At 45.5% G+C, this 22,588-nt stretch overlaps 2 protein-coding genes across 3 annotated transcripts in view; both read left to right on the top strand.

Annotated features, from left to right (window-relative positions):
- The window catches only part of LOC138632312 (high affinity choline transporter 1-like), a 243,151-nt gene that overhangs the window by 167,240 nt on the left and 53,323 nt on the right, over positions 1 to 22,588 (top strand). The window lies entirely within an intron of this gene.
- LOC138632324 (E3 ubiquitin-protein ligase DTX4-like) overlaps positions 1 to 22,588 on the top strand; it is a 33,048-nt gene that overhangs the window by 3,077 nt on the left and 7,383 nt on the right. For both annotated transcript variants that reach the window (XM_069717822.1, XM_069717823.1), the window contains 2 exons: positions 13,176 to 13,390; positions 13,494 to 14,389. In XM_069717822.1, coding sequence (XP_069573923.1) covers positions 13,176 to 13,390; positions 13,494 to 14,389 — 1,111 coding nt within the window. The remainder of the gene's footprint in view (positions 1 to 13,175; positions 13,391 to 13,493; positions 14,390 to 22,588) is intronic.

Raw genomic sequence — 22,588 nt, 5'->3', positions numbered from 1 at the left:
CAGAGTGATAAGCAAACTTTAATAAGTAAAAAAAGAGAAAGTTAATTAGTTGCCTTGTTGATTTCAATTTGAACGACACGCACGGCTCAAACGTTTACATTCGAGGTGGAATCGCACAACTCGTTGGAGCGCTGTTTGTACCTCTCGGGGGGGATGAGGATGCTCGTTCCGCTCACATCTGGATCGCAGCATCGAGACCTAACCAGTAACATCTGAGCAGAGAGTCGCCACAACAAAACCGCCGATGTTGTTCGTCGGGTTGTTTTCTGAATAAATTCTCTGACGCGGACGAGATGTTGAATGGAGAGTCGCTTCGATTTAAACAACAACAACAACAACAACAACAACAAAACTGTGTGCGCACCGCGTTGGGTTGAGTTTCAACAGTATGATGGTCTGGAGCAGCTGTGAGTGACCATCACGGCATTACACACACACACACACACACACACACACACACACACACACACACACACACACACACACACACACACACACACACACACACACACACACACAACAGCTGCACCCTCCTTACACGAAAGAAAAGAAAAACCCTGATTCGGTGGAAAGAATGGAATATTTCAGGGCCTAATGAGCAGAGAGTTCGCCTCAGTCGTCCTCCCCTCAGTCTCCCCCTCTGTCTGTCCCCCCTTTCCCTCCCCCCTCCTCCCCTTGGGGTCCCCCACACCTCACTTACATGCACACACACACACACACACACACACACACACACACACACACACACACACACACACACACACACACACACACACACGCTCTTGTGCAAGTGTTTAGTTTCGTCAATAGGCTGAAGTCCCGGGGGTAGTTCGTTTTTGTGTGTGTGTGTGTGTGTGTGACATGTGAGTGATGTGTGTGTGTGTGTGTGTGTGTGTGTGTGTGTGTGTGTGTGTGTGTGTGTGTGTGTGTGTGTGTGTGTGTGTGTGTGTAGGGGTGTAGAAGGAGTGGTTGTTGTTGCAAGAAGGAGTGAGATAATTCGGGAGTGTGTTCTCTCTCTCTCTCTCTCTCTCTCTCTCCTGTCTTTCACTCCTCCACCATTGTTGGACTTTCCCAAACAGATGTGAGCAGCTCCTCCATTGTGGCTCCATGACACACACACACACACACACACACACACTTACACAGGCACGCACACACACACACACACACACACACTTACATAGGCACACACACACGCATTCACGCAGGAGAGTTTTGAGAACAGAGAGGAGTCGTTGTTCGGTTCGGGGAGAAAGTGGAAGATGAAGGAGAGAAAAGGAGAGCAGTCAAAGATGAGGTTATCTTGAGTCACTTCCACTCAGCATCCACTTCAAAGTTGGGATGTTTTTTTTTCAGGTCTTATGACACATTTCATATCAAATATTTCATTTCTCCTCGCTCCTTTTAATGTGCAAAGAGAGTTATATTTCTATGTATATTTATGCTTTTGTGTGGACTGCAGGGGAATTGTTGTTCACGCGTGCATTCGAGTATTTCTTTGTTGCATTTTGCCTTTAATTAAAAAGGTCACTTTACGGACAGGAAACATCGAAGTCTTGCAGAAAGTGTATTTAGGTTTTCGTGATGAATTAAGTTTTGCTCGTGGAATCAATTTTAAAACCGTGCAAACGCTGTGAACGTCCGACGGCATCCACCCAGAAACGTAAAAGATGAAAAGAAGCGATCGCAGAAAACGGGGAGCAGCCGAGTTCTGTTTGTAAGTCGGTGTCGTTTGATCGTCTCCGATCATCAGGCGAGAATCTGTTTGGCTTTTTTTTTGGAGAGGGGGGGGGGGGACGTCATCGCAGGAATGTGTTTGTGCCAGAAAGCAGCAACTCTTCACCAAACTCCAAAAGCAGAGACGACGAGGTCGTTTTTTTTTTTTTTTTTTTTTTTGTGCAACTGTATCGAAACAGGTGGATGGTAAATGTTTAATATTTAGAGGGGGGAAGAAGGCCATTTAAAGGGTGCACTGCGGTCTTAAATGCTGCGTTATAAGATTGCCGCACACTCAAACAGACTGCATCTCACATCCAGCCGCGGTCTGGCATAGCGTCGGGATGCGGTCATGTCTCGCTCTATTCCCGAGAAACTAATGGATGATGTCATCGGTGCGGTCTGCGGCTTCCTCGCTGTCCTTTCGGCTACGTGTCGGGTCCCTCCGGGATCTTTGCGATCGGAAAAAATCTCGACAGGATCTTTTTTGTTTTTGTTTGAGACTTTTTAATTGCTGAAGTTAACTAGAAGCGGACTCTGTAAGACGAGAGGGGAAAAAAAGGATTTGGTATTTGATTCTTCTCGTGAAAGCCTTTTTCTAATGTGACTGGACGGATTGATAACACCAGGTGGAAACAGGGTCTTAGTCTGTCTTTTCTGTGACGGATCCCCGTGCAAAATCTCCCGCCGCTCGCGGCTTCGAGGAGAGCAGCGTTCCCCAGAGATCGAGCGTCAGACGGGGACGGTGGTTTCTTCAGTGGAGGTCTCGTTTCCGTCGTGGAAATTTCTTTTCTTCCTCAAAAAACAACAACCAGGAAATATAACACGCGGCGCTGCTTGTGCACCGCGGGGGTGTGACGGCTTCGAGTTTTAACTGCTACACATCGGTGTCGGCTTGCAAGAAGAAATCTTAAAAGTGGCGTATATTCATACAAAATCTGCCCTGAGACGATGACTTTTTTTTCCCCGCTGTTTTGAGTTTCTAAGTTGTGCGTCCTGTGATCGCTCACATGCTCGTTTACGGTTGTTTGCGCCCCGAGAGTGCAACAAACACGACTTCCTGTCGATTAGGAAAGGGAGATTAGAGATCTGCCTCCTGTTGCTTTCAACTTTGCACTTACAGAAAGTGATTGTTAGTACTCGGGAACACAACAGCTGCTGTGGTTTACCAGACTGAAGAAACTCCCCGATTGAATGCGGCGTCGGTACCGATGGGGGACGGACAGATATGTATTCGTGTTGAGGTTTTAGTTGAGGAGGAGAATTAAGGACACTCAAACCCAATTGGACCGCAGTAACCGAGATAACCGGTGTGGCTTTTTTTTTTTTAAATTAACATGGAGATAAAAGTATTCAGAGACTGTGACGTGCCATCAGTCTGAAGGAGACACATTCCCAGACCCCCACAAAGCCCCCCCCCCGGGGGGGGGGGGGGACGTTGGGGTCACGGCGGAGGGGGAGGCTGGGTGGGTGGGTGGATGGATGGATGGGTGGGTGGGTGGATGTGGAATACGAAATGGTGGAGAGAGGGTGTGGGGTGGATTCTGGTGACAGGAACCGGGGGAGGGGGAGGGAGGGTCACCAAAACATTTAGACTGACTTTTGTTGACTCGCAACCACAGGGCAGGTCACTGGAAACAAACAAGGTTATGACGGGGAATCAACTGCGGGTTTACGTACCTCCGTACCTCCATGGAAGCGAGTAAATAAGACGAACAGAAACCGGCCTGAAATGTCCGGTCAGGGTTTTTATATTCTCGTCTGCGTGTTCATTCTTGGATTCAAATAGTCATTTTTCAATTTCACACACCTCTTTTCTGTTTGGGCTCCGTTCGTTAAGTTTAGGTTCTTCTTTTGTCTCGACCCCTCCCGCTTGATGTCGGACTTCCTCTGGTCCACCTGATCCAAACTCTCCGTTTCCCTCGGCCATCGCAGCGTTTCTCTGCTTTTCTCTCTCACACCCTCTGAAGCTGAAAATTGACTCTTGAGCCCGACACTCGGGGGGACGGGACTCTTTCAAGGTGAGACAAAGTAGAGACAAAGACGGGGAAAGAGAAAGAGAGAGTTGAAGGGAGGAGGCGCCGTGACAAAGTCTGAAGGGGAGAGAGAGAGATAAGAAATATAAGTTCAACAGTGAGAAACAATATTACTGCAGAGATGGCCATTTTCCTTATCTTAAAACGAATTTGATCAAATTGGTATTCAATAAAGGTATCGAAGTCATCAAATAAAGACAGATCATTTAAACAGCTTACAAACGGACGTGCAAGTTACGTTTTTATTAAACTGTACGGTTTGTTTTAAATATTCAAAGGAAACATTTCACTGTTTTTGTATTCTTGTGTTCATATTTGAGGCAGCAGGACTGTTCAGTTCTGTATAAAATGCTTTGCCACCATAAAATAGGTTTTTAGTTTCAGGCACAGTATTTTTGTTTTTGTTTGACTTAACAGTAATGTATTTTATTACTTAAAGCCTCCATCCTGCCCTTCCTCCCCCTCGCCCCCAAACAAAAGGGAGTGCAGGGTGAAACACACTCATTTCATTGTTTCATGTTTTTTTTGGGCCTCTGTATTAAGAATCAGGGATTTTCTGCGCTATTTAGTACCGTATGGTGTCGTGACAAGCGTAAGTAGAGCTAACGGAGCCCTGTTGGCTGTTTCCAGATTCTGTACCGTCCTCCTGGGTTGTTGTTTTTCCCGTAAGGAGCGAAAAGAAACCCAGAGAGAGTACGATGAAGGAGCCGGAGGGGTCAGAGCGCAGCTTTTCCTCTCCGAGGGGTTGTTGTGAAACTCTGCGTGTCGGATTACTGTTACTGGGGGGGGGGGGGGGCTCCACAACACAACACACACACACACACACACACACACACACACACACACACACACACACACACACACACACACACACACACACACGTAAGCATGTGAGAGAGATCGGTAAATATTTACGTGTTATCATGGAACCCGTTGAGCTTCAAACACACTAAACGGGAACCTTGAAAATTCACCAATTGTAACTAACACCTGACCGTCAGCTGTAACTTCACACTTAAAGCAGAAGGGTCGCAGCTTTCTAAGCCCGTCGGCCAGGTCACAACTGTGAAACACACACACACACACACACACACACACACACACACACACACACACACACACACACACACACACACACACACACACACACACACACACACACACACACACACACAGGATTGCCTGATGACTCTCATGTGACGGGATTTAGAGGGGAAAAAAAAAGAAACATAAAAATGAAATGAAGGAAAAGCAGTCATGCCAGAGAACGTGTGTGTGTGTGTGTGTGTGTGTGTGTGTGTGTGTGTGTGTGTGTGTGTGTGTGTGTGTGTGTGTGTGTGTGTGTGTGTGTGTGTGTGTGTGTGTGTGTGTGTGTGAGATCAGATAAACAGAAAGGTTGGCCTGGTGCTTGTCGTGTGTGTGTGTGTGTGGGGGGGGGGGGTTAAACATGGAGATTTAAATGGGCAGTCGACTGATTTTTACACATAAAATGAAGTTTATTGATCGTGACGAACCTCCAACTGGATCTTGGTGCCGATATTAAATAATCCGATAGGAAGAGACGACGAGAACAGAAAGTGATGAAGAAAGGAGTTAATAAGAGGAAATAAGAAGGTGATGCTGTAAAAAAAACAGGTTTCATCTCGGCGACTGTGCGTCAGTTTGACCTTGGAGATAATTTGTTAACTCGTTCCCTCTGTGTCCGTCTCCTTGTTACTTTCTTATCTCAGGCTTCTCCCTTCTCCTTGCGCATCACTGTAGTCATTTCTCCTCAGCCGTCAGCTGCTCGAGGACACTCGGTGCTGTTTGAAGATGATAAATGGAGAAGCGGAGCAAGAGGTCAAGGAATATTTTGGAGAAGTGCTTTTAAGTTATCGTTTGTAAAATTGCTGCGAATCTCAGCCCGGGTTCGGGTTTCGGGACGGAAATCATTCTGGGGGTTCGAACGGGGACACGTCAAGTTTTAAGATAGAGGGGAGGGGGAATCTCCGTGTTCCTCTCAAGGGATGATTTCAAAAGCCACGAAGCCGTGAGGTCGCAGTGTTTTGCTTGTGGCTGATTTAAGAGCGTGAGCCGAGCAGGGAAAGCCCAGGACGATCGTGAACGGGCCTCTCCCAACACTCGTCACCGCGATGAGCGCGAAAACAGTTCGTTTTGCTCTTTGACATCCAGAGATTCTTGCTCCATTGACTCTTTATTTCCATGAAGTCCAAGCAGCATGTTCCAGAATCAATCTCTCCACCGTCACCAGAAAATAGGATTTTTCAGATCAAACATAAAAAAACTCAAATCTTTTTTTAAAGAAACGGGACATTTTGCTTTCCTCACAAATGTTAAAACTGGATGTGATGTGGTTAATTAAGAATTTGTATAATATGCAGAGCATCACATTTCAGCTCCAGCTAACGATTATCTTCAGATCTTCACTGTATCTGACGTGAATTTGAATGCCTTTTTTTAATAGACGTATATGTAGAATAAATGTAGAGTAAAAGAAGGAGTTAATTCTTAACCACCTGTTCATATAAACAACTGGCTGCGTCGTTCATATACTTTTGCAAATACTTTTACTACATTTACATTCAGAGGGCACACCGGAGATGTGACACTACACACAAGTGGAAAATCGGTGTACTGATCGATAAAACTGCTGAGGCGTCTGACGACCAGGTGGATAAAACACGCCATCGGTTCCCGTCCCCAACCGGTTTTTCACGGACAGTCTCGGGAGTGTTGCCATTTCTATTTTGCAGGTTTCCACTTTTAAGACGTCAAGTGATCTCACGCCAGCTTCTCCTGACCAACATATTTTGTCGTCGGTTCGTGGCAATGACACATCAGACAGATGCGACTCGCTGCAGACTCGGATCCATTAACTTGTCTCCAAAAGCTTTCTGACGTTATTGTCGCCGCACGGGCGGAAAAACCTCGTAAGTCAAAAAAAAAAAAGAAAAGCAAGCGAACTTAAACGGAGGCTGCGGAGATAGTCAAGGAAAAAGAGCGAGTTATGTTCCCGGGTGGGACGCGTTTGAAAGCTTTAAAGCTCATATTGCGGTGATCACATTGAATTACACGTATATCTGTCTGCATGTGGCTACGCGAAGAGGAAGAGGAAGAGGAAGAGGAAGTGCTGGCTCATCCCAGATGCTGAATTCCCCCACATTGGTACTGTTGTTTTACGAGAAGTGAGAGAAGCCTTCCTTCCATGCATGAAGCATGACCCGACCCCGAACATGTGCTCGCCCGCTGGTCAGTCTGCAGCCGTGTGTCTAGTGTGTGTGTGTGTGTGTGTGTGTGTGTGTGTCTAGTGTGTGTCTAGTGTGTGTAGTGTTCAGGGAGGGGTCAGTGGTAGAGAGAACAATAAAGACCAGATGGCCAGTCTTCTTTCTCCACCTGCTTCAGGCCTCTTTGTGCTCGTTTCCCCACCACCACCACCACCACCCGCCCCTTCATAAGCTTTTACCCTCTTCAATTTCCCAGATTGCTCCTTTTAATATTCACACTGTTTACTTTTTCTTTTCGACAACGGTTCATTCACCTGCTTAGCGTGTATTTGCTTTGTTTCACTACGTGATTTATGATTTAATTTTCATTTCCAGTAGATTATGGGATTAAACCACGTGCTCCTGTCTTTTTTAGAAAACCTCTGCACTCGCACAGGAGCGCTCCGGCCGAAATGGGAAGGGGGCGGGGGGCACAACACCACGGGGCGGCCGCGCCCAGACGTGTTGCGCTTGATTCCAACGGTGACTTGACGAGCGAAAGCAGCGCGGCTGATCCGACTCTTGACAGATTTAATGAAAATTAGTAAAGGGGGATGTGGTTGCTGCGAGGGAGAGCAGCAGGATTAGAGCTTTACGCTTGTCTCACACATGCAACGCTTTCATCCGTGCAGCTGTAACCGTCAAGAGACGAAAACACCTGCTTTTATCTTATAAGTGTGGGTTAATTTGTCGACACGGGACACACCTACATGCACGCTGACACACAAGAACACCCACAATCTCCTGCGCGCTGAATAACTCGGCAGCAATTTTCTCATCAAATTGAAGCCCGGTTTTCTCCATATTGTCTTTGTGGAGCAGTTCAGTCGCACTGTAGAGCCGCCTGCGTCCCAGCTTTTCCCTCTTAACGCCTGCTCTTATGATATCTTCCTATATTAAGGACTGTTCCGATATAGATAATAACAGTAATAATAATATAATATATTTGTATAGCACCTTTCACACCAGAAATGCTGCTCATAGTGCTTTACAGCAAAAGAGAATTACATGCAGCGTTTCACATAAAAAAAACAGATTCAAAGGAACATTTAAAAATATAGAAAAGGAATGAGGTGCATGAGAAACAGACAAAATGCATTTTAAAAAACCCAGATAAAATGCTTGAATTTAAACACAAATAGAGTTAAAATATAAAATAAGCAATATGCATTTTAAAGGCACGGTAGTTCAAAGTGCGAGAGAGCTTCAAGAGTAGCTGGTTAAAGGCTTAATGTAAAGAGATATGTTTTGAGCTTTCTTTTAAAAGTATTAACTGAGCAGCTTCCCTGATATCTAACAGGTAGTTTGTTCCACAGATTTGGAGCCGAACTGACAAAAAGCTAAATCCCCAATTATTCTTTTGCCAAATTTTCCCAAATCTTTTAAACCCAACTTCACTGCATGGAGCTCACAGGGTTGTCTGTTTTTTTATGTGAGGTAACAGCAAGGGGCCGATTTGGCTGTAAAAACCTGAGTTGGCTGTAAAAACCTGAGTTGGCGGTCTGCCACGACCGAAAAACTGTAACTGATGTAAAACAGAATTATATAAATACTTCTAGTCGATTGGTTCCTTCCTCGTGGATCTGTGACATCATGGCTGGTGTGTGTGTGTGTGTGTGTGTGTGTGTGTGTGTGTGTGTGTGTGTGTGTGTGTGTGTGTGTGTGTGTGTGTGTGTGTGTGTGTGTGTGTGTGTGTGTGTGTGTGTGTGTGTAAGAATGTGATTGACAGGTCGTCCAGGCTGATGTTGATATCAACTCATTGCAGATGTGTACCTGTATCAGTTCTCTTCCCGTTTAGCTGGGTTGTTGTCGGTGGTGGTGGGGAGCTACGATCGTGTTGGAGAACCCTGTTGCCATGGCGCCACAGTCCAAAACTACTATTCGAAATTCGCTCTGAACTGTTTGATTTTTCTTCAAATTTCTTCCTTCGAATATTATTGCTCGGTGTTGAATGTGCTCGGCGGTGGAAGACTTTGTACGCTAACTTTACCTGCACGTCCTCGTTATTCATGTTTTGAAGGAGTTCCACACAACAACTTTCTGACGGCTGTAGTCGTCTTTGCATGTTTCCGTCATGTTCGCACCGGGACATCTAATCACCGGGATAGTTTTTAACCCGCAAACGTGATCTTTCAGCTTTTAGGCGCGTTGTCGCCACCTTCTGACGGGAGTAACGCATTACAACCAGGGCGCCGGTTAAAAAAACAGGGGAAATAAAGTCGCGTGTACGAATCGATTTTTGGAGATTAAAACGACTCCTCGTGACCCATCCCTAGTTTAGGTGGTGTCCTTCCGACCCGACTTTTAAATCACTGCAATGCGTTTCAAATGATATGCCTGTTTTCTCGTGAATAAACGCTGGAAATATGACTCCCCGATTGGAGAAACGCTGGGAGGAGCAGCCACTTTCATCACCAAATTTGCACACCACACAGCGCTCAGGTGTTGATACAGTGTTCAGAGACAAAAGGCAGCTTGTCCTCTCTGAGACGAGTCCTTGGGCCGATTAGCGAGAGGCCAGCTTCAGCTACACAGATGCTGTTTGACGGCCGCTCTGGAACGACTCCCTCCTTTTTCCTCATAATGGCTCCTCCTGTATTCATGCATGCACAAAGAGAATATCCCTTCAGGGATCAATAAAGCTGCACATTATTCCTTTTATTAGCAGCATAATGGAGAGGTTATGAAAGAGCAGCCATGTGTTTTTTTTCTGTCCTCTCGGAGCGGACACCTTTATTGCGGTAGATGGTGGTTTTCAGGTTAAGTCGTCCTCTGAAGATTAAAATACACGAACAGAATATGAAACATTTAAATTACAAAAGAAACTTTTCATTCTTTATTTTCTTTGGCGTCAAAAGTTTAAATTTCTTCCACTTTCGGTTAAAATCATATTTTTACTAATCAGGACTTCAAATAAAAGACCTCATGCATATCAATCACCCCCCCCCCCCCGCCACGCCTTCCCCCACCCCCGCTCCACCTGCACCTCATATAAAGCCTCCTCACTATTTTCAGCATGTCCTTCACTCACACCTCTTTTTTTATTTTTATTTTTTTGTCCTGATAAAATTAGAATTTACGCTGCAGAAATGTTTACGTCGGTGTTAACGACACGAGACTTGAGTCGTTTGCGTCAACAAACTTTGAGGACATTACGACACCGCGCGAGTTCTCCGACTTTTAAAGTTCAGAACATATCTGGACACATTATTCGACTTCTACATTCTCGTGGTCGTGGTGGGAGCGGTGCCAGAAACACTAAAAACAAACTCTCAGACAGACGGAGAGCAGCGAACGTCTGGTGTTTGTCTGACGCCGAATGGACTCTTGCAGCTTGAGAAGAGAGAAATTACATTTCACATGGTAATCAGGAGGTCAAGTGCCGCCCGCTGTGCTCGCTTCGTCCAACAGAGAGTGAGACCGGAGGAGGAGGAAGGGGTGTGTGTGTGTGTGTGTGTGTGTGTGTGTGTGTGTGTGTGTGTGTGTGTGTGTGTGTGTGTGTGTGTGTGTGTGTGTGTGTGTGTGTGTTTCACAAACACTGTGTTTATCCTCGTCTCACACACATTTTAAAGCATCCCCGTATATTAAAGTACAGCCATGGGTTGACGTCTCGCTGGAGGTGTGAACAACATTTGAACATTTATAGTGTGAATAGCAACACGCCGCACATTGTTCCATTTTTTTTTTTTCTTTTCGATTGCATTTGAGCTCTCTTGCGCAACAGAAAGAAGTTAAAGCTATGTGGTCTGAAAGATTGTTAATTCAGATCATCTGCCGTTACTTCCTTTTTTTTGTGGATGAGACGTTTGTCACAACCGTTTTCACAATATACGGTAGACAAACGTGAAATCTTTATGATTATGACATAATTATTACATTTATAGGTGTTGCCTATTAATATGTTGGAAGCGAGCGGCAACCGACCGCGACGCCACCCGTTGGTTTGTGAACGGCCGTTATGAAGCCTCGAGTTCGGATTTCTTTCGGCGCCATCTTGTTAGTTCGGAGCTGTTTGGAACCAGAAGTGACCTTATTTGGACGAGCTGGGTGGGAGGGACATGCGATACTATGTCCCACCCACCGATAGCCGTAACCTTGACTGCTCCACAGGCTTGTCAATCAAACAGACACGCCCCCAAGAAGACGGCTTTTTTTTAGGCTTATTTTTCTAATTGATGACGGGATTATTTTCAGATGGACCTCCAGAAAACTAATAAGAAGGAGCGACTTTAGCTGACAACACCGAGATAACTCGTGGAGAAAATGAATTGACTGAGAATTTTTATGAGAGAAGTTGAATGGGAGTCGACGGAGCCGGAGGCTTTTTGGAGCCGACCTCTAGTGGCACTTGGTGGTACTGCAGCTTAAGGCGCTTCGGTGTCATTTTTCAACCGGACATGAAAGCTACGTTCACTTTTACATAGTCTACGGTTGGAACAAAGAACCTGTAAAACTAGTTTATGACGGATCCAAAGGCTGCAAACAACTCCTGTAGAAATATCTTAAACAGTAAATGAAGCGAATGAACTGTCGACACTAAACAGCGGCTGATGTCTCAGTTTGATTATTCACTCGCTCTGTCGCCGTCTCACTTTATTCAACCCCTTTCTTTTGATGTCTGTGCAGTCTTGCCACTCATGCCAACATCACCTCTTTTGTAATAGTCACACACACACACACACACACACACACACACACACACACACACACACACACACACACACACACACACACACACACACACACACACACACACACACACACACACACACATATGCCTTCCTCTGCTTGTCCTGGCACTGGCTGAATAGCCCATTCCCCCTGGAGACAGAGGTAGTTTCTGGTTGGTTGGTTTCGGGGACCCTCCTCTGCCCCCTCTGGGAGACAGAGACACATTGTCCTGGTCATTTATTCGCATTTTCAATGATTTATTCACTGGTGCTCACATCATTAGCAGCGTGTTTGCCACTGTAGTGTCGGACTGCAGGTGAGAATAGAGGATTGTGAGTGTGTGCTCTTTAAATCGTGCAGCTCGCCACCCTGCAGGATCTCTTCGTAACGCTGTTTTTGGAGGATACGTCCATCTTCTTATCTGAGCGTTTTCAATGAAAATCCAGCCTTTTCAGGCTCTTTCAGGCTCTTTGGTCTTTCTGGCTGCCTATTTACAGGAAATTCAATCAGCAATCACTGAACATACTCTGTGTTATGCAGTGTTGCCGGTTGCGACATGCTCTGGTTACAACAGCGAAGAGATACTCCAGATGTTTATCCTGCAGGTTGACAGTTACGTCTTGATCCATGTAGACCCGGGGGAGGGCCCTTCAGACTTAGATAAAGTGAGCATTGGACAAATTAAAGTTAAAACAGATGTCTTTGAAACAAGACTACTTACCAGCCCAGAATGCCTTTGTTTCACAAAACAAGAACTTTCCTTTAGAAAACACTTCGTCCAGCTGCGTGTGTCGATCCGCTGACTCTGAGGTCCAAATCAAAACGGCGTCGTTTTGGATTTAAATAGACGATCGATTTATCTGAGGAACAGCTGTGTCTGTAGGATCAAAATAATGTGCCATCAATGGCCTCAGTCATCTTTCAAGAGGCTACAAATTCTGCCCGGCTAAAACTGAAGTACCAAGTGTTGCTGCTTGTTGCCTTGATGCAAATTAGCTGCGCCTCCATCAGTGCGCCCCCTGTTGGAATCGAGTCGAACAGCAACCACAGCCTTAAGATACATAAAGCTGCCTCTTATGATTGTTAGCGGTGATTTTTTTTTTTTTTCCTTTGAGGATGTCGTACGCCGGTTCTGGTCCTCAAACTATATTTTTTTCCCCATGTTTGATTTAGAGCTTTTACATATAAGTGGAATGTATATTAAAATTTGCTCAAATAAAACGGGCACTGATTATAAATGTTTAGGCATGTTTTACTGTTTATTGGCAAGAGGAATGATGTGTTATTCATTGGAACTTTGTTTTCATGACCCAGAACGAGATTTTAAAGGTTTTACTGGCATCTTTTTATTTAGTGTGATATTGTTGCTGTTAAACATCCGCGAAATTTTTGTATTGAGCAAATCCACCGAAATACTTGGAATGTCTCTTTTAACGAAAAAAAGACACTGGACGAAGCTGCTGAACGTTTCCGTCTCTTCGTCTTTCAGGAACCATCCGTCCGGTGCGGAGGAGTTTTTACGACCCGGCCTCGGGTCCAGGTCAGGGCTGGCAGTGGGAGTGGGAGAACGACGCGGGCACGTGGACGTCGTACGACATGGAGGTAGCCATCGCCATCGAGAGCGCCCACAACCGCCAGCAGCCCTGCCTCGACCTGACACCGCTCGGCTTCTGCTACCTCATTGACTATCAGAACATGACGCAGGTTGGTTTCAGCTCTTTGCACCGACGTCGGTAACTAAACCCGAAACCTCTTCTGTAACGCTGAACTCTGAACACTTTACTTTTCTTTTTTTGTCGTCCTGCAGGTGAACAGGCAGAGCCAGAGGTGTCGGAGGATCCAGAGGCGAGCCGACCTGGCCTATCCATTAGTGTCCGGTCCTCTTCCTGTACCCAAAGGAGGAGGAAGTGGAGGGCTAACAGGAGCCTTGCTGGGCGTCGGGGTGTCAGGGGCCAGCATGGGGATTGGAAACTCCGTCTACCCCAACGGAGGCTTACCGGCTACTGGACTGGGCCAGCCTTGTTCCTGCCAGCAATGCATGCTGGTCCTCAGTGTGAAGGCCAACACGGGAGGAACAGGGCTCGGAGGAGGCGCAGGGATACAGACTCTGGGTAGACGCTCATTAACCATGCAGCGGGCCAAGAACTCAGTGCCCGGCGCCCTCAAACCCCTGAGTCCGTCTAAATCGGCCACTCTGGGACGAGGACAGCAGCAGAACTCCAACTCCAACTCCAACTACTACCAGACGCTGCCGCACGGCCTCGCCATCTCCAGAAACATCGCGTCGCCGAGGAGGAACGCCCAGCTCTTCGCCCAGTCGCTGGCCGCCCTCACCACCGGCACCTCCTCCATGGGCATCTCCGTGTCTTCCAACAGGCCCCCCCCGCCGTCCCTCCCGCCGCCTCAGCCTCCCACGTCCAACCCGAGTCTCAACCCTCCGTCCGTTCCCGCCAAGCACGCCTCATCCTCAGCCAGCGACTCGGTGCCAACCGCCACATTAGTTACGCCCTCCAACAACGTGACCACGCCGCCGTCTCCCGTGCCATCCCCGTCGTCGATGGTGATGAAGCCGCAGCGCACGCCGTCGTCCGCGTCAACGATGTGCCACGCCCCGTTACCGCAGCGATCGAGCTTAGCTGGGCTGAGCAGACCGGCGTTACAGAGGATCGCCATGGCTCAGTCCAGAGCGCTCATAGCATCAGGGTGAGTCGACGACACACCCACACACACACACACACACACACACTGAAAGCTTCGTTAAAGGCCTGGTTTTATTTATGTGGTGTGTGGAAAAACATCTTGGATTGACTGCACACATCGGAAGTGATATTTACGTGTCAAATTTGAGGCGCTTAAAACTGAAAAAAAAAAAAAAAAAAAAAAAAAATGCCGGATCTCATGCGGTCGTTGCAGTATCAGAAGCGTATCTTATACTGGATGTTTTCCCCACGTCGTGCTGTCCCGTTGCAATCACAGACAGTTATTAAATCTGCACAGAAATGCTCTCGGGGTTGACATTTGCACATGCATGTTTAAGCACGCAAAAAAAATAAAAAACACTCTTAAACGTACACATGCCTGGGCAAGAGATGCAAAATATGTCCACGATACACTACATACTCCCTGTTGTGGTGTTGCAATGAGTCATGTCGGACTTCCAAGTGATTCATTTCAGAGGTGTGATTCTTCAGATTCGTGTACATCCACTGTTGCAGATTTCTGCTCTGTTTGTTGTGGTTCAATTCTATCTTGAAATCTGTTTGGATTAAAAAAAAAATAGAATCTTGGGTGCGTGCAAAATGCACTCAACAGATGTGAAAGTGATGTTTGCAAATTAATTCCCCCTGAAGGTGACAGGCAGGTTTAATAGGCAGAAGAAAGCGAAGAAGAATTTTAAATACTGAGACAAATGTTATCTACCTGTGTCGGCAGGCAGCAAATCCTGTCACCTTAGAAACTGAAACACTTATTTATATACTTATATATAAATATATATATACATATCTACGTTTACTTTATGACCTGAGATGCCCTCTAAATAAACCAATAACACATAAAACATTGTTGAAAACAGCCACCTAGAACATCAAAATTGAGGAAAAAAAGCAGTTTGAGGGCTTAAACCTTTGGCTGGGGAAATGATTTCCCCTTATGTTCATTTACATGTAGGGGGGAAAAAAATCAATAAACTAAAGAAAATGAAAGAAAATATTTTTAATTGTTGCGCTGTAAGAACAAGACTAGATTAAAACTGCAAGCAGTGATATGCGGGCCCTCGCACACTGCACGCCATGGTCCGCATATTCCCGCTTGCAGTTTAAAAAAAATTCTCGATCTCGTTCCTTGTTCTTAAAAGAAAAAATAGCCACGAATGATTTTTTTTTATATATATTTCAGATGACAGTATGAGTTTTTTGTTATATTTTGGATGACCTTTTTCTGAACTGACATGTCACTTATCACTGACTCTAACCAGTGCACAATGAAAAAAATAGGCTCTTTTGGACTTTTTTTTTTTGGCGTTTTGTATTGTTGTTGACCTTTGGTTTGGGTATGACTGCACGTACAAACCCGTAGGAGGTCTTGCTCTCTGTGAACCATGTTGGCTTATTAAGGGGACTCGTAAACCATGAACCATGTGTGACACCTGAGCGGGGCTCGAACCCGTGTCTTCATGAGGTTGTTTCAGCTGGGGGTCAGCGTCGTAAATCGCTGGACTATCTTTGGCGCCAGTTAAAGTGTCTTGGCAGGAGAAAGTGTTTCACGGAGTTCACTCAGAGCCTTAGGGTTAGGATTAGGGTTAACACCATACTTTAGGTAACCGACAGTCTGGTTAACTCAACAGGTAAAAGATTCTACTTCACCAAGGTTGCTATTAATGGTTCAAATTCCACCTTGGCCTGTTGATGGTGATTCAACTTTTGGTGAAGTTGAAACGTTTGGAGAAATTGAAAAAGTTTTACATACACTACATATTACAGGAAGATATTTAATATCACTGCAGAACCCCTTGAAAACACGTATATTTACTGTCCAAAGAATGTCTGTGGTAATTTTAGTTACATTTGAATGAATATTTGTGGACGGTGGAGTTATAATGCTGACTATCTCTCAGGGAGGTTGGTGAGGCATTGGTTAGCACTGCTGCCTCTCAGTAAGAAGGTTGGGGGTTCAATTGCCCCCTTTGTTATGACTTTAAAAAAAAAAAATCATACTATAGCATGTCATCCAAATTATGAAGAAAAAAAAAAGAGTCATACTACAGCAAAAAGTTACCTAAAAATCATTTTTGGTTCACTTTTTGGACAACGTGCTATAGTATGACTTGTATCACATTTTGGATGACATGCTATGGCATGACTTTTGGGTCACTTTTTAGCCGCCACGCCACGGGCACACCGACCGACGAAAACAAATTCTTATGATAACTTTTAATTCCAAACATGTTATGAGGGCACAGACTAAATTTCAAGTCGGGCCAACAAAATCTGAAGGAGGAGTTTGTTAAAGTACAACATGTGTGAATCGCCAAAAATGGCGACTACATTCAAAATGGCAGACTTCCTGTTCAGTTGACATAATGGTGCAATGTAGCTTTTTTGTACATCGCGGTGTGATGCACATGTCCACCGAATTTCGTGCATGTAGGTAAACGTAGCCGCCGGGGCATCTCTTTAGGGGGCGCTAGCGAGCCATTTGGCCACGCCCACTCGCGACTCCACTAAAATACAAAATTTTTCGCCGGGAGAGACGGGTGTACCAACTTTAATTTTACTCGTTTTTGAGTATGATAAAGCTGCCAAAAATGCAGTTGTTTACGGAGAATCATTAATCGCTTGGATAACAATTCAGTGCTCGGGCCCTAATTAAAACCTAATATATGGCTGGACCATGTGGGAAACGCTGAAGGACTTTTAATTTGAAATGACGGCTTTTAATTTGAAATGGATACAAGAAGTCACTGCATTTGGAAGACCAATGGTGACTTTAAATAACAAAAGGTATATACACAAAAGTGCCACTCTCTTGTCTTAAAGGTGTATACACGCAAACGTTGCTTCAGTGCTTCCCTCTCTCTAAAGCTGTTATGCATACAGCTTCATCGATGGTGAAAATAGGCTGAGCAGAGAGAGGTCTAAAATTAACTTAAAATGCAGGAGGTGGACGAATTAGAAAAAACAAAAAACATGCAACCCTGCAAGCCCTGCTGAGTATTTCACGAACACAGCGAGACGCCTGAACAACACTGTAAAGTTATTCTCATGTCTTTTCTCTCTCGCCCGTCTGTCCGACTTCACTGCCAGCAGTTTACTGCAAACAAAATCCAATTAGGCGTGTTGACGCCGACTCGTCAAGCTGCTGTCGAAGTTCACTTCTCAGGCCAAGTAGTCGGTGTAACTCGAGGTCTTCTGGTCTGATGGCGAGACGGCGTGACGACACGTGGTTGGTTTAAACACGTGTGGTCAGAGACGCGTGTTAAAAACACATGTTGACGGACACCGCTGCAGAAGACAGCGGAGTTGACCGATGCTCTGTGAAAGTGATGACGTTGTCTTGGCATGTCCAAAATACACCAGATTTGGTTTCATTCGAGTGAAACTGCCCCGCCACTCTTTTAGCCTTTTAATCTCCTCTCCTTTCCTGCCATGTCTCCTTTATCTTCATCTTGTTGTTTATCTGAGCCAAAACTTTCCAATTAAATCTGTTACCAGCTTATCGCCTGTTGCGTTTTTCTCCCCCACCTGCTGTCTTGCAATAACGCAAGTTAAAATGTGAATGAAGACATCTTGCACTCGCTGGTCTCTGGTCCACCTCGTTGCCTCCATCAGTGTGTTTCCTTGTGTTATTATTGGTGTTTTAAATGTCACCATGAGGTTTTTAACCCGTGTGTGGCGCGTAGGACAGTTTCTGAACGCATTGACATTCAAAACTGAAAACAAAACGTTCGTTTTTCCCTTCTTAGGAAATTTCAGTTTGCCTCCAGATACCTGCAGACCTGATGAGGTTCCCTTCGGCCGCTGCGTGCACGCAGTCAAAAAAACAAAAACATACCTGAGACTGTTACCAGCATTTGAGCTCAAAGCTCTGCCGTGCCTCAGAGGAACTGCTAGCGTGACTTTGAGCGCTGCCAACTGTTCACTTTAACCCAGAGAAGGCTGGCTAGCTGCACTTGCAGTTGTTTTTAGGCTTCAAAGTGTTTTTTTTTTTTTGTTGTTTTTTTTTACTCATTCATTCACCGCAGTTGGTTTCAATGAACTTCCAGTCACAACTCAACTTCTTCAAAATTCTTCTCGATCATTTTGTAACATTTTGCAACTTTTCCATGATGTCATGCATCGGTGACTAAAGACATTTCATAAAAAAAAACGTCCTTTTTCTTTTTTGTTTGTTGAAACAAGCAGGTGTGTGTTTCCATTTTCTCGTCTGCACTTCTCAAGAAGTGATGTGAGTTTCTCAGTTTCAGTTCATCATCAACAAGTGGGATTGTTTCAGATGAGGTCAGATGGTTTTTGTAGATGTAGATTTTTTTCTGGTAGTGCCCCCCCCCCCCCCCTCCCCACCACCACCCTCCTCTCCCGTCACGTCTCAGCAGTCTGGGCCCCTCAGAGCCTCATTGTTGGTCTCCACAGTAACCTTTGTTGGATTACCAGAGCCTGGGCCGCATTAGCAGCACAATGCCGAGCCTCTGCTAGTTTTTTTTCCACTTCTTTCTGGGCTCCTCTCCTCCCCCCCTCCATCCCTCCCCCTCTCTCTCTCTCTCTTTCTCTCTCTCTTCTCAGCCCTCTTTATATTCTTTCCTCCCTTTTTCTCCTATATGTACAGTTTGTTTTTCTTGATTTTTACTCTGCAGGATGTGGAGTTTTTGTAGCTTTATTTCAAACCAGTTTATAAAGATGCCTTACCTCCAAGCCTGCTATCAAAGCATGGACTTTTGTGGTGGGTGGGGGATGGGAGGGGGGGTGATGTTGTGGAAACACCCTGTCATGTCGGAGGATGCGCTGATGGAGCAGCATATTCATAATGTGAATATTTTTTGGGGGTGGGGGAGACGGAGACAATGGTTGTGTCCCAGTCAGCACTGTAGCTTGCCACCCACAGACAAGCACAATCCTGATGCAGGGAGGGGGATATATATAAATAAATATATATATGGTGTGTGTGTGTGTGTGTGTGTAGGCAGTCTCCAACTCAGACAGTGCTTGAGACCGAGGGGAAGAGGTGGGGGAGAGAACAAGACAAAGAATCGAGTCAGCAAACTGTCAAAGATTGATTACCAGAGAGAAAGAGCGAGGGAGCTGACACACACACACACACACACACACACACACACACACACACACACACACACACACACACACACACACACACACACACACACACACACACACACACACACACACACACACACACACACACACACACACACACACACACACACATTGTCCTCCTCTCTCTCTCTCTCTTGCACACAGTAAAAGTAAATATTGACGATCCTAACAGGAGATGCTGTGAAGAATGTGTACTCTCTCTCTCCAGTGGGGGATTATGGGAAAGGAGACAAAGGGACTGAATGGGTGGTGTGTGGGGAGGTGGGGGGGAGGTGGGGGGTTGCAAGGACAGCATACTGAGGAAGAGTAAATTAAGCAGGAAGGCGGGGGTGTGAGCGAGAAGCAGAAGAAATCCAGACTTGAGATAAGAAGTGGGGGAGCGGCGGCAGTGGCGTGTTTGTCCGCACCTGTTTGGTGGCAGTTTGAAGCACGCCCCGGCCCACAGGGGGCGCTGTAACCACAGAGGGAAAGCATGGACAACTGTCTCTACTGGGTAGTGTCCTAGTATTTCATTGACTCACTTTGACTGTATGCATGAAAATGAATTCTACAGGCGAATATACCTAAAAATTCAACTTCCATATCCCATATTTGTTAATACATCATTAACCACCAATAATGTCCACATAGAGTGTTATTTTGATTTGCAGCACATCATTTTTTTTTTATTATTCTTCTGGCGGTTAAATTGCAAGTCAAGGAAAAAAAAGTTGTACTTTACAACTACGTAATAAAGAAGGACCCTTATGTGATCACTAACTACGATATTTAGCATACTGCACTTTACAGAAACAAGTACTGATTTTTTTTTTCTTTTTTACATTTTTTTTATATTTAAAGAACTATGGGTCTCAAAGTTAAAAAAAAAAAAAACTTCATAATAATAATATAGAAAACAAGGGCTGCATCTGCTGTCAACAAAAGAGCTTCAAATGCTTTAAAAAGCGTTAAAACATAACAAAGAAAGGATAGTCTTAATTCTCATGATAAGACCCATAACACCACCCCCCTCCCCGTCGCTTCCTGGTCAGCCGGCTCCCTGTTTGTTGTGATGATGAGATGGGAACTTTAAAGACCCTCGTTGTCTGTAAACAAGGGGGTTTGTTTGGTTGACAAAGTAAAAGTTTTGTTTGGAAAGACTCGCTCTCTCTTGTGCAGTAAAACCTCCCACAGAGCTTCTACTGAGGAACTTTAATGAGTTTTGCATTAATTAGTAAACTGAAGAAAACTTTATGGGGAAATCCTAGTTGAGGTATTTGAAATAGTTTGTTTTTAAAGACAGCAGGGGGTAAGTTAGATTAAAAATAAAAAAATAAAAAAACGTACATTGAAAACCTGGAGGAGACTCGAACAGGCGTCATCTGGTGTCTGACTGCTGCTGGAGGGAACTGAATGGAGAGCCAACAAGACAATAAGCAACACCTAAGGGAGAGAGAAAGCATAAAGTTAATGAGACGTAAGATGAGCTGTAACTCTTCAGACCGGCTCCCCAGGATGCATGAAAAAGTATTTCTGAACCTCCGCTGTCCTGATCTATTTCTATCCCATCATTTATTCAACAGATGCCCGTCCTTCTACCGGCATCGCATTTAATATGCAGTCGGGATTTTTCTAAAAAGAGCCAAACTCGGCCGGCGCTTTCTGTCACGTCACGTTATGGTTTTTCCTGAAGCGGAGGAAATCTGCTCGTGTGTGAGAAACAGTAAGAGTGTGTGTGTGTGTGTGTGTGTGTGTGTGTGTGTGGTGGGAATGTGTGGGAGTGTGTTTATTGTCCGGTGTCTAAATCAATCCAGCTGATGTCCATCTGGGCCCGGGGGGGGCGAGCGGGGGGTAGGGAGGGGGGGGAGCAGGAGGAGCAGAGGCTCGGAGGGATGGAGGCGACGTGTGGAACAAAGCTGCGATCTGGTGGGAAGCGGGCGGAGGGTGGGGGGTGAAGGGGGGGCCCGGGGTTGAGGTCGCACGGGGTCAAGAGACTGGAGTCCCATTCAGCAGCACCTCCCCTTCCCCCTCCCCCTTCCCCGTCCCCCCAGCCTCCTCGGGGCAGGGATGGAGGTCTTTTGTGTTTCCTTTTGCGGGTTTGTTTTGTGATTGTTGCAATAAAATTAAAAAAAAAAAAAAAAAAAAAAATCAGTGATTCCTTCTAGCGGCTTTTGACAAAAAAAAAAAAAACGCAACGTCATTTTTTCAATTTGAAGTGAGGGTTTTTTTGTTTTTGTTTTTTGCGGTAAAATTGCAGGAATTAGCAAAAAAAAGGTTGGGGCAAAGATGTTTTCATCAGAGCTTCGATTTCTTTTGTACAATGTTTTTTTTTGGGGGGGGGGTGTCTCTTCTATTACGAGACGTAACTTTAAATACTTACTAGGTTAATTGCTTCCTCCTGTTCAACAGTAAACGCTCTCTGAATCTATCGTGCCGCCCTCGTACGTCGTCGGCATACTAACACTGCAAACACGAACATCGGCGAGTACAAAGATTTCCTCCAGAAATCAAAAGCGATATCTAACACACTTTCAGGTGCGTTACCGGAGGAGCCAGAAAAAGGAAGGCGAGCTTGTGTTTGTGTGTGTGTGTGTGTGTGTGTGTGTGTGTGTGTGTGTGTGTGTGTGTGTGTGTGTGTGTGTGTGTGTGTGTGTGTGTGTGTGTGTGTGTGTGTGTGTGTGTGTGTGCGTCATCGGCACATCAGTGGGGCAGTCGGAAAGTGTGTTAATAGGAGCTACGTGAGGCTCATCCAGGATCAGACTTGACTCAACACTCCCCTCTCTCTTCCCAACCTCACACTGCAAAAGCCTGTCTTGCAAACACAGCAGCCTCTTCAACAAGAATAGATCCGGTGACGGGCAGCTAGGGATTAGCGTGTGTGTGTGTGTGTGTGTGTGTGTGTGTGTATGTGTGCGTGCGGTCGGTCTTCGTCGTCACACTAATACGGGTGTTTCCCATCCGTCATCAGCCCGAGAGGCTATTTTCTAACAAGCAGTATGTCACCCTGTTGTTGTCACAAATCTTGTTGACAAGTTTAAGATCTTAAACTCATTTGGCTGCGTGCGACAGCAGAGCGCTCGTGTTTACGGGGCGA

This window comes from Brachyistius frenatus, unplaced genomic scaffold, assembly GCF_029030835.1.
Source record: "Brachyistius frenatus isolate BFR_SWC_R1_liver_20210118 unplaced genomic scaffold, ASM2903083v1 Contig_180, whole genome shotgun sequence".
NCBI lineage: Eukaryota > Metazoa > Chordata > Actinopteri > Embiotocidae > Brachyistius > Brachyistius frenatus.
Note: the sequence above shows the minus strand (reverse complement) of the source record. Positions and strands in the feature narration are given on the sequence as shown.